Consider the following 14,984-nt stretch of genomic DNA (forward strand, 5'->3'; position numbering starts at 1 on the left):
CCTATTTAAGAAAAACAACAGCAAAACCAGATTTCCGCATCATCTACTGAAAAGAGAGAACGAGGCTGATTCCATATTACATTCTCATAAGCCCCACCAGGGCAGGTTTTTTAAATCTCTTATTTCTGAAACCTTGATTCAGAAGCTAGTGTGTTAACGAATGAATTTTTTCTTTTAAAGAAGACATTTATTTCCCTTTTCAAGTTTTAAACCAATTTTTTCTTCCAGATGAATAAAAGCCTTCATAATCGCCTTTAAATTTCTATTGAAAGGATTTCTTAAACACCCACCAGTTGGTAGTGTAATGTGGCACATAAACACAAACGCCCATTTGACAAGTCCGCAGTAAGCCGTCCGCACCCCGGCACTGAAAGCTGCACACAGCGGGACCGCTGCCTCCCTGTCCCCCCCGCGGTCTTGTGGGAAGGCCGACTCTTCCCAGTACTGCCATGCAAAGGAAAGCTCTGAGCCATCCCACGGTAGTCACATCACCGGCCATGAAGACCCATGGGTACTAAACAAATACCCAACAATTTAGAGAAAATCAACCAAAATACTAAGAGCAACTACAATGACAGGCAATAGGCCAGGTTCTAGTTTGGTCCTTCTTACCTATACGAATTTTCTAAATTTTCTTTGATGACCATCAAAACAGGCATCCTAAGCATTCTCCGTGAGAGTACAAAACAAAGAACAGCAGCCGGGAAACACTACATTATACACAGTCTAGTTTGGTAGCGCCAACGTTACATAGTCTTTAGGAATTACTGATAATCAGATGGTGAAGAAAAAAGGTAAGATTCTGTTCAAAGGCAAAAGAACTAAGTGAAAATAATCTGGTTTGGGATTTTTTTTTTTTTTTGGTGGTGGGAGGGAATAAAGGGTTTGGTTTGGTTTTTTTAAAGAAACATTTGTTTCTTCAAATGCTAAAATCTGCCCAACACCTTGCAATCAGGTTACAAAGTGATTTCTTGTGCTATTTGCCATTTTCTTCTGCCAATAAAATACATGCTTTTAAATCAAGAAAGAATGTGTTTTCTTTCATAATTTCCTGTTTCTTTTTAGAGCAGGGAGAGAGTTTTTTTAAAGTGCAGGAGGTATCAGATTAGTTGCAAAAACCATGTTTGAAATTTTCTCTTTCATACACCGGGTCTTCTCTAGCAATTCCATTTTGTGGTAAACGGCTAAGCACAAATTAGGTCCCAAGTATGGGACGTGGGTCCTAAATAGCCCCCAAGACCTTCCCATAAGGCTGCACTACCACGACGCAGGCCCACGATTTCAGAGCAAACTCACCAGTGGCTCCTCCGGCTCCTCCGCGGGCCTGGCCAAGAGGAGGCCCTCGCAGCTTCCCACTGGTGCCACCGGCAAGGAAAGCACTGGCAGCTACATCATCCTCTTTATTCTGCTTCTCTGAACTCAGACCACTGTCATTTGGGTCAGCCATACTCCCAGACTCCCTCTTTTTCATCTATTTATCCCTGCTTTATGGCTAAAAAGACGTGAAATGGCCTAAGGCAGCGGTTCTCCACCTGAGCCACACGTGCGAATCTCTGGGGAGCTTTGGAAACAATACTCAGGCTCAGGTCCCATCCCAGCACAATCAAAATAAAGGTGGTGGGGACCAAGCACTGACACTGAAAACAAATCTCCCCGGGTGATTCTGATCAAAGTAAAGTAGACACGTTGAGAATCACTGGCTTACACAAACCCAGAGAACATGATGAAAAGCCAGTAAATGAAGCAACACAGAAAATAGGGAAATGGAAGGGGGGAGCCAAGTCAGAACCCCAAGTGCAGGCCACACGAGAGCTGGACGAGCTGCTGGCTGAGCTGAGCTTCCCAGTGACCAGAGCAAAGAGGATCCCTGTCGCAAGGCAGCAAACGGGGTCACAGGAGGAGATTCTTTCTGTCCCGGGCCTGAGAGGAACTCCTGCCTCACGCCCTCCGACAGGGGCCACCGGTGTGTATGCTGCAGTGCAGAGAGCGCTTCCCAACTGCAAGACCGTAGCCACCTGAGAAGTGGAACGAGGCCACTCACCCCACTGCCGCCCTCGAGAAGGGTGCCCGCCCGTCAGCACTGGCTACGTGGGGCTGCCCACGAACTCCCCGTTGGAAGGAAACTGATGAAAATCAGTGTCTGCATATAAAACATGCTACCAAATCCACTTCATTTGCCACCCTGACAACAACGTATCTAACCTGCCATCCTGCACTCCAGCACGCTGTCACCAAAACACAAGGGCACAGACTCTATTTTACTGACTGTGTAAAGAAAGGAACTGACTCGGTGTCCAGCAAAACCAGCTCTTCTGTCACTGTTGTCATGAAAACACTACTAACACCAAATCTGTCCCCACGTCCCGGGATAGGACGAGGTCCCAGAGACTGCTGAGCATTTCCCTGGACGCCAGCGTGCAGGAGGGCCACTGCCACCCTCAGACCCGTGGCTGTGGCCTCTCAGGTCTAAGAAGGGCAGGGTTCTCCCCGGATGCAGCCTGTTCAGCAGGCCTCACAGCCACTGATGACAAAAAACAACCAGAAGATGCCTCGAGCCCCTTATGTGCTGACATTATGTACCTACCACGTGCTTTCCTGTCACATACATTACACTTCAGTAGTAAGTTCTTTTTAACTGTGTGTGTTGAAATCAATGAAATCAAGAGGAAGAAATCTTTCTTCAAAGAGGAACCATTTAGTGACCCTAAAGAGGCAGGAAACAGGAGTGTCCCCAAGAGCAAACTCTCTTCCAAGGAGAAGCCACCCAGCAGTGGACCTGAAGAGGCTGCTGGAAGCAAGAGCAGCAGCTCCAAGAAAAAGCAGAAGCTACGAAAGCTGTCCCAGGAAGACCACAACGGACAGTACCCTGTGGGCATAACCACCTATAGCGACATTTCCCCACCCAACCCGTGTCCCAATAAAAACAAATTCACAAGGAAAAACAGAAACAAAGAGAAAGTCAGCCTCTTGCCCCCCCATACATGACATTTTCTATCTGATCCATGCACCCCCTCACCTGTGAAAGTAAGCCCTGTGTGAGTTAAAGTAGCAAGTACTCACAACAGCCAAAGGTGGAAATGCGAGTGTCCACCCGCAGAGGAATGGAGAAACAAAGTGCGGTCTAGACACACAGTGGAATATCATTCAGCCATAAAAAGAATGCAATAATGACACATGCTTCCAGGTTCAACCACGTGGATGAACCTGGAAAACACTCTGCTAAGTGAAAGAAGCCGACACAAAGGGTCACATATTGTGTGATTTCATTATATGAAATGTCCAGCATCGGCAAATCCTCAGGGATGAAAGCAGATCAGTGGGTGCCAGGGAATGAGGGGTGTAATGACGGCTAAATGAGTACAGGTTTCCTTGAGGGGTGATGAAAACCTCTCGAACTAGACAGCGGTGAGGGTTGCACAACATTGTAAATGTACTTAATGCCACTAAATTTTACATTTTAAAACGGTAAATTCTATGTATTAATTTTACAATGAAAAAACTAAAATAGCAGAACTTTCCTTGTTTTGCCCTAATAGAAATGCTAATAAAATTCAACGTAAATCAAGACTTTGTATACAGATGACCTTACTGTGCGTGAGCCTGACAGCAGAGTTGCAAACTATGTGAGCAAAACAAACAGGCCTCGGGGAGAAACGCCAGCCCCGCACATAGGATACGAGAGCAGCAGCACAGAAATTAAGCTCAGCGTTCCACAACGGAAAACAGCCAGCCTCAAGCCCAGAGCATGTGAAAATCAGAATCAGGGTGGCTGGCGGTCATTCTTCACTGACAGAGCAGGTTCCCGAGTCCACGCCTGTTAGATACACACCAAGGCACCAATCACTGACGTGAAGTCTGGGACTTGCTCTGAAGTAACCCAATGAGGGGAGGCGCGAACCAAGATTGAAATTATTGAAGCTGAGTGGTGGGGTTCACTGAACATTTTGTTTTTATATGTTTGAAATCCTCCATAATGAAAAGTTTTGCTTCGTTTTCAAGCAAGTTTCTAAAGATCTTTAACACGCTGGCTAAAGACCTGGATGCCCTTTAACTGTCAAATTCTGGGGACTTGCCCTGCTGCCCTCCACCTGAGCCCCACAGCGCAGGTCCATCCATAAGAGGCCACACAGAGGGGCCCTCAGAAAATAACCCGGCCCCGTCCGGGCCACCAATCGGCGGCACATGGAGATGACTGGCCTGCTCCTTCACACTGCACAGCAGTCTGCTATCTGAGCCTGAGAAGCCTGCCCCCAAATCAGCTGTCAGCTGGGGTCCAGGCAATGCCTGCAGATGAGGGAACCTTTCACCAAAATGTCTTAACAGCCCCCAGAGCCCCCGACCACAACAAACAGCTCACCTCCAGGCCAGGGTCCGAGGAAGCAGGACGCCACCAGACTCCGCCTACATGCAGCAGGAGATTATATTGCGATCGCCTATTGTTTCTCCTCCCTGTTCTAGAATTAGCTTGGCGGGTGTGAGGGAGGCGAGGCAAGGCAGGGGTCTCCAGCTCACTCCCCATCGTCTTGTCTAGGAAAGTACGTGGCACACACACACCCGCCTAAATGTTGTGTGAGCCTGATTCGTGATGGATACTGCTCCAAAGGTATATCATAAAGACTTGCTTTTTTACAAATGCCAATGCAAGACACAAAATGGAAGACACCAGAACGGACTAGTGTTGGGTGCCAGAAAAGGAGGGGACAGGAGACGAGGAGTGACGTACAAACAATACCACCTAAAATAGCACCAGAGATGCTCTGGAATGCAGAGTCCGGGTCAAGGAGAGGGGAGCATGGAGGGAAAGGACAGGTGTGTGCCAGGCGAGGAGTGTGTGGCCCAGGGCGGGGGCACGGGAGCAAGGAGGAGGGCACTGAACAGGGAGGCCGGCAAGCTCACCACCCTGAACCCCCGACACTGCCATGCGCGCTCTGCATAAGGCCCTGGGTCCCTGGAGCAGGGCCCAGGCAACTGGGGTGACTGACCAGGCACCCTGGGAGGGGTGGGGGCTCTGGAGAACTGGTGCGCGGAACCCCATCCAGAGCCCCCCATCACTGGTGCTGACACAGTGTTGCCAGGCAACAGTGCAGGCCCCCAGTCGCCAAGTGTTCCCATTTGTCAATGGAGCTGCAAGTCTGGAGTGCTATGTACGAGTTCCTGATTTTCATGTTGGCAATTGTGGTCGACAGAATAATGGCCTCCCAGAGAGGTCCCCATCGTAATCCTGGCTGCACGCAGAGGGGAACTGAGGTAGCCAATGGAATTGAAGTTCCTAATCAGCTGACCTTAAAAGAGCGAGACGACCCTGGATTACCCCGTGGGCTCTGGTCATCACAAAGGTCCTTAACCGTGGAAGTGGGAGGCAGAAAAGTCAGTGTCGGAGTGATACGTGAGAAGAGCAGGACTGGCTATTGCAGGCTTCGAAGACAGAAGGGGCCAGGGATTAAGGAATGTGGGCGTATCTAGAAGCTGGAAAAGGCAAGGAAACAGAGCTCCCCTGGAGCCCCAGAGGAACGCAGCCCTGGCTACGCCACGGTTCTAGCCTGCTAAGACCCATGCTGAATTCCTAACCCATACACTGTGCTGTTTTAAGCCACTGTGCGTGTGGTCATTTCTTATAGCAGCCATAGGACTCTAATATAGCAACCAATATTAATTTTTAAAAACAGTACAGCCCAACAAAACGCATGTGTAGGTTGCATCGGGCATGGACCACTTTTGTGCAGCCCACACTGAGGAGACCTGAGGGCAGGGGCATCTCCTGGGTACCCAGCACAGAGCCCGGCACACGATCACTCTCTGACACAGCGCAAGTTAACTACTAGGCCCCTTACCTTTACGACCTGGTCATAACATTCTCCAGGGATTTCTGGAAAACAGCACTGCTTGCTGTAAATTCTATTCCCCAGGGACTGTTAACCACAGCATCAGCTCGCTGCCTACGCTTTACCCTGGGACCTGAGAAACCGGCTGGGAGTAAAGGAGGGAACGAATCCTTCTCAACCCCCCCTTCTCATGCCGACAGAAAGAAGGGGGGGCTTTTCGGGTCCATGGCGGCCTTGACTCCTTCCCAACGGCCCCCAGGGCACTCTCCTGCCGCCCACTGCAATGACCTCACTTTGGTTTTTTTAAACAGCAAGGGACACTTTCCGAATGAGCTCTTTTTAGTTCCCCATGTTCAGAGCAGAGCAGAGCTGCTCTGATTAGAGGCAGCGTGGGGGACCCACGGCCCTGCCCACTCACCACTAAAGACTGCGTGAAAACCACAACCCAACTCAATCTCCCCGGGCTCCCTGCCTGGCAGCCTGCAGCTGGGCCTCTGCCGTGTATCCAGCCCTCCCTCCTTCTCAGCCCGAGCCCGACGCGTCACCCTCTGGACACAGCTCTGTTCCCTCAGCCTGCAGCCCTGTCTCTGTCACCGAGCACTCCCACTTCTCCTTCAGGGCTCTACTTCCCTCGGAGCCTTCTCCGACCCCCAGGTTCACCCTGCCTGACACCACCTCCTAAACCTCTCTCTCCAGGGACTCACATTACTTGTCCCTACGTCAGCAGCCAGTCTGCAGACGGTAAACCACTTGAGGGCAGGAATTTACATCTTATCACTGTGTGTTCTCAACCTATAGAATATAATACACATGTGCTCAATAAATATTAAATAAAGACTGAATGAATTAGCCTATAAAAATGTTCTTCTGTAACTACTATAAATTACGGTATGGAATATGCATTCAACGTACCAAGTAAAACATTACTCTTTAGCTAATAAAGTGAATCTATCTAAGTTAGGAACTCTAAGTTACAACATAATTACTTTAAGGAAAATGTAGTTTTACATTTCCAAGCAGTGTCTGGGGCAGGCCTTACAACTGGGAGCACAGGAAGGACCCTGGCGGCAGGCTTGAATGGACAGATGAGAACGTGCTGGGCCTGCCCTGTAGACCTGGCTGCAAATCAGGCTGAAGGATTACCAAACGGGTCACACCTCCTCTTGCCCCCACTCTTTGCTGAGGCAACCTCAGCAGCCCAGGTGGCCCTCTGCTTCCCGCTCACCTGCCACCCCTCCCTCCACAGCACCCATACCTCATTTCTGTGAGGGCTTCTTGCTCTCTCTGGCTCCAGTTCTCTCCCACCTCCTATCCTGCACTCCCAGAGGCTCCCCTGAGCACACAGTTCAGCTTCTCAGCCCACACAGCCATTAGAATCATCTGGAGCACTTCTGAAAGTACTACCGGCCCCTCCTCCACGGTCTGGGGTGGGGCCCATCACAGGCGTTTTAAAAAGCTTGGCCTGCCGGCCGGGCGTGCGATGTGCAGGTGCAGCCAAGGGCAAGAACTGCAGCTCACGGGGTGTCACAGCCACACCTCCGCCAGCACTGCGGGGGGGGGGGGGGGGGAGGCCTTCCCTCTCACACACACCCTTGTTGCTGCCTCCGGAACTGCGACCTAGCCTGTCTCATGAAGCCAGTCCAGCCAGGCCTCGCCCACACAAATCATGCCACTCTGCAAGGCCCCTGCCAGGGAGCCCCTCCCCAAGCCGTGCGCTCCCTGCTGCCAGGGCTCTGCCTCCTCAGAGCCAGGGTGTCTGGCCACCGCGGTCCTCCCTGCTCCCAGCAGGCATCCACAGGCAGAGCCGCTCCCGCTCCCGGAGCCTGCACCACGCATGAGCCACAGGCTGGCAGGCGCGGGCCCAGGCCACCCCCAGCTTGTCTCGCTGTTCGCTCCATCTGAGATGCCTTCCCATCTGCCTTCCGCTCCTGAAACTACTCCCTGTCCTTCGAGGTCCAGCTCAAACCCTATCTTCTCCCTGACACCTTCCCTCACTCTTCTAGACTTTTCTCCATTCTTGATCTGACAAAGAATCAAAATCACAGGTCAACAAACCACCAATTTCTAATTGTCTCAAAAGTGTTACCTGTGTCTTCTCAATTAGACTAAGTTCTTGGTGGCAAGAAACATGGCATTTTACTTACACCCATCGTTTTGACTCTAGAGTTCATGTGTTGCATATTTTCCCAGCTGACACTGATCTCAAATATTCTGCCCCACTATCGTGAAACTGTCTTTGATTTGATGCTCATAATTCTACATCAACTGGACTGGCGCTCATAAAGTGGTGTAAAAATTATTTCTGATCATGTTTCCCAACTTTTTGGACCCAAAGTATAGTCATTATATCCCAGGACAGCTCTGGGTATCAAAAACCGGCACTCGGGGAGGACTTGCTTTCAAGTAAAAATGTGACTTTCTAGCCTGTCAGTATTTATTTATTGCTGTGATTATTTGGGGGGGAAGGGCAGAGAAGGGGGCAGACCTTGAATAGCAACTCTTAGCGCTCATGATTCATTCACCTCCGAGTCTTAAACAGTTTACGAAACAGCACATTCGAGCCCAAACCTCCAGGGCCTCCCAGGAGCAGAGGGCAGGTTCTGACGGGTAGCTGGTTACCATCCCTGGGCTTGGGAGCTGCAGGCAATTATCAAACCTTGGGAAAGTGCTCACACCCCAGCCTCCTCCTCCACTGTAAGACCAGCAAAATGACCCATCTGCTGGAAGTCATGTGTTAACTGCCTCCTGAGGAAAGAGGTGCTTTATATTTTTATTTACACGTAACTGTTGAAGACGATCAAGTTCTGTATGAATTCGATCCTGTTATAAGCACAGCATGACCCGACGATCTGTGGTCCTTAATTCCCACAGGTCATGTTTGTAGAACAAATGTGCAGAGCTTCAGGATTACAGAGCAAAAAGAAATGGCCCCTTTCCTCAAAGAGCAATTTAGGCAGTTATTTTAACAGAGCTTTGCAAACACGAAAACCCTTACCAGCCCACACAGACTTCCTCCCAGCCAACCCAGCTGCCCCCCCCCCCAGGTCCCTGTTGTACTCCTCCATCCCGGCAGCTGGCGGTCCTGGAATCTACTCCTGTGGCCCTGGACAGGGAGGTGAGGTGTTGTCATAGAAACACTTTCATGAGGCTCCAAAAATCACAGGCGTGTGACTGAATTCAGGGTGGGTGCGTGTGAACAAGGTTGGCGTCTCTGAGCCTCAGCTTGCTCATCTGTGCGCTGCCCACCTCCCAGGGCTGTTGTGCGGGGACAGTGAGGCAATGGGAGCACCTGGGAAGGCTAGAGTGAGGTAGTGGAAATAATGTGGTTTTGAATCTGCTGCAGGCAGCAGCGAATACCAGCCGGGGCACTTACTGACTTGCGGCCGGGGACAGGCTGCTGAACCCCTCTGAGCCTTAGTTTTTGCGTACATGGAAAGAGAAATGGTGACAGGCCTTGCAGAAGCATGATGGCAATTAAATACTGTGCACAAAGGAGTAGCACAGGACCTGATACACAGGAGACAAAAAACGTCAGGGCTCACACACCCACACCCACGTGCTTGGTCTCGACGAACAAGCTGATAATCACCACTGCAGGAAAAAAAAGTTTTGCCAAACTCTAAACACTAAAGAATATTAAATCAACCTGAATTGTCGGAGGGGGAGGAGTGACTTCTATGAACAGCCATGGCCACCCTCCTGACCCTGGGGGCATCTGCTCAGAGACCAACCTCTCTCCCCTTGCCTTTTCCCAGCTGCATTTCTGAAAGGCCTTGACAGTGAACATCTTGCCTGATGTGTGGGACTGAACTGGCTTTTCAAACAGGATCTTAGATTTATGGCCTCCTCCCAAGGCTCTGGCATTTTCTTTCCCTTCATTGAGGAAAACACAGACTGACCCACACAGTGACAAGGCTTGTGACCACTGTCCAAATCAGAAGCACATGAAGAACAAAGTGAAAACATCTCTTTGAGAACCCAGTTCCGTGGCCAGGGTCAGGCCACCATCTTCTGAGCGACCCTCAGAAGCATGTCAGAGACAGAAAAGGCGTTTCCCCTGCACAGCCGCCCATGTGGCCCTTACACACCTTCTCATTCAGTGCCCTGGGCCAGGGCTCCCAGGGCCAGGCACCAGGCCAGTAGCACCAGCAGCCCCTGGAAACTGGTCACTCTCAGGCCTCCCCCAGACACACTGAACCAGGAACGCTGGGGTGGAGCCCAGTCCTGTGTCTAACACACTCTCTGGGTGACTCTCAAGTGCACTGGAGTCTGACAAACACCACTGCTTTGCTGTCAAACGGCTATTAGCCCCACTTTAGAGGCGAGGAAACCAAAGGTCAGTGGGTAAACGCCCGAGGCCCCAGCCAGGAGGCCAATATGTGCCCACATCAGATTCCAAAGCTATTGGTCACGCGGCTTTGTAGCCAAATTGTCTGCACCATTTGTTGCTCTCAGCTACTGAGCCACGAGGATACAACCAGGACGCTACCTTCAGAGAAGCGGGAGTGAGAAGGATGAAGCCTGCACTCAGAAGTGATTAATTATAGATGCTTTTAAGTCCACATCAGGCATCAGCCCGAGACGGCCAGCCACCCCTCAGGATGAGGCCGCCGCTCCCTGATCACTTAGCAGCCAGGCCGCCACGGAGAGAACATGGGGGTGCCCCTTCATTTACAGTCCTGTGTGCACCCAGCTCCCAACAGAAGAATTAAATGACCTGTTGTGTCCAGAGGGCTAGCAAGTGCAGCCTAGACACTGGCTAGACCAGGACCAACAGGAAGGCTTTTCCGTGCCCAGGCACAAAGCAGGCTCCGTCCCTGGGAATGCTAAGAATGAGTCACCAGAAAGAAGCCAAGGGTGTCCAGGGAGCATTTTAACAATGTTGCAGATCGGGTTCAAAGGAGGCAAGTCTTTTTTTTTAATCAAACCCTAAGTCTAGCATCTGTCAGTTCAAGCAGTCTACTGAATTCTACAGTAAGTGCTTTCACAGATCCTAAGATTTAGGAGAAAGACAGAAATTTCCTCATTCACAATTCCCAGCCTTCTAAATAAACTTGGTGGTGATTTTCAGATCACTAGTTTACCCTGTAATTTAAATGAGTACCTATTACACTGTGGGGCTTCCTACAAGGAGCTGGTGGAGTAGGGGGAACCCAGGTTTGGGACTCACACAGACCTGCATTTAACTCCTGGCTGTGCCAGTTCCTCAAAGGATACGTAACCTCTCTGGACCTCAGGTTTTCCACGCACGGATGGATGGTAATCCCTATGTTATACATCAATGTGAAGACAAAATAAAATTTTATGTTAAAAAAAAAGGGGGGGGGGGGCTGCTGAAACCGCTTTGCAGTTCAAGACATCAAAAACGTACCTGCCTGACTGAAAAGTAGGTATAGCTGGGTGCCACTGAACACATTCACTTAACCACAGGGACCCTTCCTTCACTGTATTTGTTTTCTAAGTTTCTGTTTTAGACACCTTGAACAAGCTAATTAAGATCCAAAAAAGGTTCCATCGACAAACTTATCAGAAAGCTTGTCAATTTCCAAAAAAAAAAAAACCTCAACAGATAGATATAAAGTCATTTCACAATGCGTCTGACAAAAACAAAAATGTACTTTCTTCCAGCCTCACCAATCTTAATAACATCATCTCAGAGTCCTCAGTCCATTGGCAATTTGCAGTAGGGCTCTAGCAAGTCTTCACCTTGTGAGACTCGCTTTGCAAATGAGGTAACGAGTATACTACCATTGTGGAATCCAGCAGGCCTGTTCAAATCCCTGGGTGTGTGACCTTGAATACATGAGTTAAGCCCCTCGGTCTCAGTTTCCTCTTCTGCAGAAGAGGGATAATACCCTCGTGGTTGACATATGACTGCTGAACCAACAGCAGTGGTTTTTGCAAAGAAGAGACAGAACGGTGGAGCCTGTGGTAAGAGATCAGTAAGTTTGTCCCCTGGCCTCCAGGACTACCTATTCACACGCCAGGCCTTTACTGAGCACCTACCATGTGTCAGGTAGAGACTGAGCTGGGTGCTGGAGAAGTAAAGAAAGACAGGGCAATCACTAGTCTCAAACTGTCACAGTGTCGCAAGAGCCCCAGATACATAGACAACGTTATAAATGCTCCAAAAGCCTGGGGTGGTGAGGCTTAGAGAGCAGAGTCAGAGGGGCCCAGACACTGGTGGAGTTGGCCGGCAAAGGCTTGACACAAGTTTGTTTAAACTGAAGACATGACTTGGAAGTCCAGCAGAAAACAGGGAGTAGGACTAGATATTTTCTCATATCCTCCCCAACCTCAAATTCCCCAAATCCAAGCCCTCTGATTTTTCCAAGGCCCAGAGTCATCAGGCACTCATGCCATAAAATGACAACCTCCATGCAGACAGGAAGGCTCTGGGGAACAGTGAGCACAATTGCCAAAACACTTTGAGAACTTCAATGCATTTTCCAAGAGCACTGATATGACAATGACAATCCCATGCATGAGAATCTCTTAGCACTTTAGTCCACAAAGAACTGAAAGCTGCCACTCCTCCTAATGAAATCTTAAAAGAAGCCGCCGCCATATACCCTTTAAATTCAGGAAAAGCCACATTTATTAAAGCAGAGCTCCCAAAAGTTTTCAACTACTTTTGCAGGACTCATCAGAATCCCAACTCTCAGGAAATTCACACCTTATTACAGAACACATAAAGAAGTTACTATTTCTACCGAGAATTTCTACAAAGGATGGGCCATTTTTCAAGACTGCATACACCACGCTAGGTATCACCACTTGAAAGTTTTACGTTTCTTCACACCTCACACACGTGCTTGGCACAACACACATTGCTAGGAGACAGTTCTCCACAGAGCTCCCCACCTGCCAGACTCAAGGTTCAGGGAGGCAAAAAGCCTGTGTAAACCAGAAGCGCTCAATACATGCCACAGGACTATCCAAAGTTGCTTCTGGTCCAGCCACTTGTGGGATGCAGTGTTGAATCATGATTTAGAGTCTTTTGCACTTAACCAAACTCTTTAATATCCAGTATCTCATTCAATGCTTACAAAAGAATAGCCCAGTGAAACTGGTAAGGATGACTAACCCAATATTAAAACTAAAGAAACAAATAAACTTTTGAACTGTAAACACAAAAATACAGATAAACAAAAGATGAGAAGATTTTGGTGGTTTTTCCAACATAATCACTGGAACAAGTACTATTCAGAAATAACTGTAGTTCCTGTTGATGCACATTTAACTACAGATGAAAACCTAATTATCAGTGCAAACTCAATCACTGCTGTGCAGGATTCAGTACATGATTTTTGTCAGCACCTGTCTGTCATCTAGTATCTAGAGTTGTAAGATGCACAAGTTTTCTGCCAAATCTTCGTTATCTTATGTAATTGGGGGCTGGGAAGGGGAGAAGACGGCATGGATAAGTCAAATTCACCCTTTAAAATCATTTTAACCCCTATTCCAATCCCTTCTTTACAGAGCATTTTCTGGAAATGGAAATAAAGAACTCATACTTCTCATCTTTTCCTGCCCATTGAGTGAATGTTAAAAATGAGAGCGGAGGGGGATAATCCTGAACATCTCTCCAAAAAACAAAAATTCTAACATGTCATGGAGAGGGCCCTGGAGACCCAGCTTCCAGTTCCGGCACTGACACATATTGCTGTGTGACCTTGAGCAAATCACTACATCTCTGAGCCTCAGTTTCCCCATCTGATGGTTAAGCCCCATCCTCTTTTCAAGCACAGACTTCAGGTGCTGTCCTAGGGGAGCAAAACTCGGAAGGTGCCCCACACGGAGCCTCCGGGTGGAGGAATAGGCTTTCACCGGCCCCTGCTGGGGTTTCTGGGGAGAAAAAAACTGCCCCTCCCGCAAAGCCACTTGGCCAACTCCAGGTCGAAAAAAAAAAAAAAAAAACCTGTTGGCACCGACTCCTGTAGGAAGGGCCAGCCTCTCCCAACGCGCTCGGCTCCTGGGGAGCCGCCCCACCGGGAAAGAGAGGAAGGGTCTCGGGAAGAGGCCGGCTCCCACGCACCCATACACCTACCCGATCAGCCGAGCAGGACCGCCGGGCGGGGTCTCTGCCACCCCACGCGGAACAAAAGGCAGCTGGAGCCTGGCTCTGCCGCCCCCGTCCCCGCTGTGCTGTGGGGGGGGGGAGGGAGAACCTGCTCCCTGGGGAGGAGAAGGGTGCCCCGCTCCAGCCCAAAGGACAGGCGGGATGCTGGCCACAGGGCAGCCCTGCCCCGACTCCTGGGGGGCACGGGGGCTGCGCCTGGGCGGGGGGGCTCGGGCTCGGCTCCGGAGGGAAGGGGCGCCTGGTCCGGGGAGGGCGCAAAGTGCTCGGGGAGGACGGCTGGGGCTCTTCCAAGCTTTCAGGTGGAGGGCGAGCGCCTGGGGCGGCTCCCGCATCCGGGGTGCGAGTAAGGGGAGCCCCAGACTCCGAGGATATACACCAAAAAGAGCTCCCAGCTCGGGAAATGGGGGGATGAGGAGGTGGTCCTTGCAGCGGAAAGAGGGACCCAGATGCGGAGGAGCCACGCTCCAGCCCGTGGGGCGGGGCCCGGGTGGAAAGCAGGGGGTCCTGCCCGAGGTGCAGACTCGGACTGGGCAGCGGGGGTGCACGCGGCGCGGGGCTGCCTGTGGGGAAGCCTGTGTTCTGGGGGCGTCCTCCCCTGGGAGCGGGGAGGGTCCGCGCCCCAGGGCCCCGCTCTGGTCCCCGAGCCCCGCGGGCCCCGGCTCACCTCCGCTCCTCCGGGCCGGCCCAGGTGCGTGGCTGCGGCCGCCAGTAGCTCTGGGGAGGCGGGAGCGACGCGAGCCCGCGGAGTCGCCACCGCGTCTAGCTCCGTTTGACACCCACACACCAGCCAACATGGCGGCCGGGAGGGGGCGCGCCGGCTGCGTGCGCGCGCCCGCCGGCCCCGCCCCACCAGCCCGGGCCCCGCCCCCACCAGCCCGGGCCCGCCCCCACCAGCCTGGGCCCCGCCCCCACCAGCCCGGGCCCGCCCCCACCAGCCTGGGCCCCGCCCCCACCAGCCCGGGCCCGCCTCCACCAGCCTGGGCCCCGCCCCCACCAGCCCGGGCCCCGCCCCATAGCCCGGCCCAGGCCCCGCCTCCCGCGGCGTCCACCCCAACCTGCCCACCACGCCCGGCGACCAA

General features: G+C 51.3%; 1 protein-coding gene across 4 annotated transcripts in view; it reads right to left on the minus strand.

Annotated features, from left to right (window-relative positions):
* Positions 1-14,728, minus strand: part of EPN2 (epsin 2) — a 77,632-nt gene extending 62,904 nt beyond the window's left edge. For 3 of the 4 annotated variants that reach the window (XM_019753746.2, XM_019753747.2, XM_019753743.2), the window contains exon 1: positions 14,570-14,707. Coding sequence is in view for 1 of the 4 variants with exons in the window: in XM_074320208.1 (XP_074176309.1) it covers positions 14,570-14,699 (130 nt within the window). In the remaining 3 variants the exon portion in view is untranslated. Of the gene's footprint in view, positions 1-14,569 lie in introns of all 4 variants that reach the window. The other variant, XM_074320208.1, reaches the window with a different exon arrangement.
* Positions 14,729-14,984: the final 256 nt, after the last annotated feature.

The sequence above is a fragment of the Rhinolophus sinicus genome, linkage group LG15, assembly GCF_036562045.2.
Source record: "Rhinolophus sinicus isolate RSC01 linkage group LG15, ASM3656204v1, whole genome shotgun sequence".
Taxonomy (NCBI): Eukaryota; Metazoa; Chordata; class Mammalia; order Chiroptera; family Rhinolophidae; genus Rhinolophus; species Rhinolophus sinicus.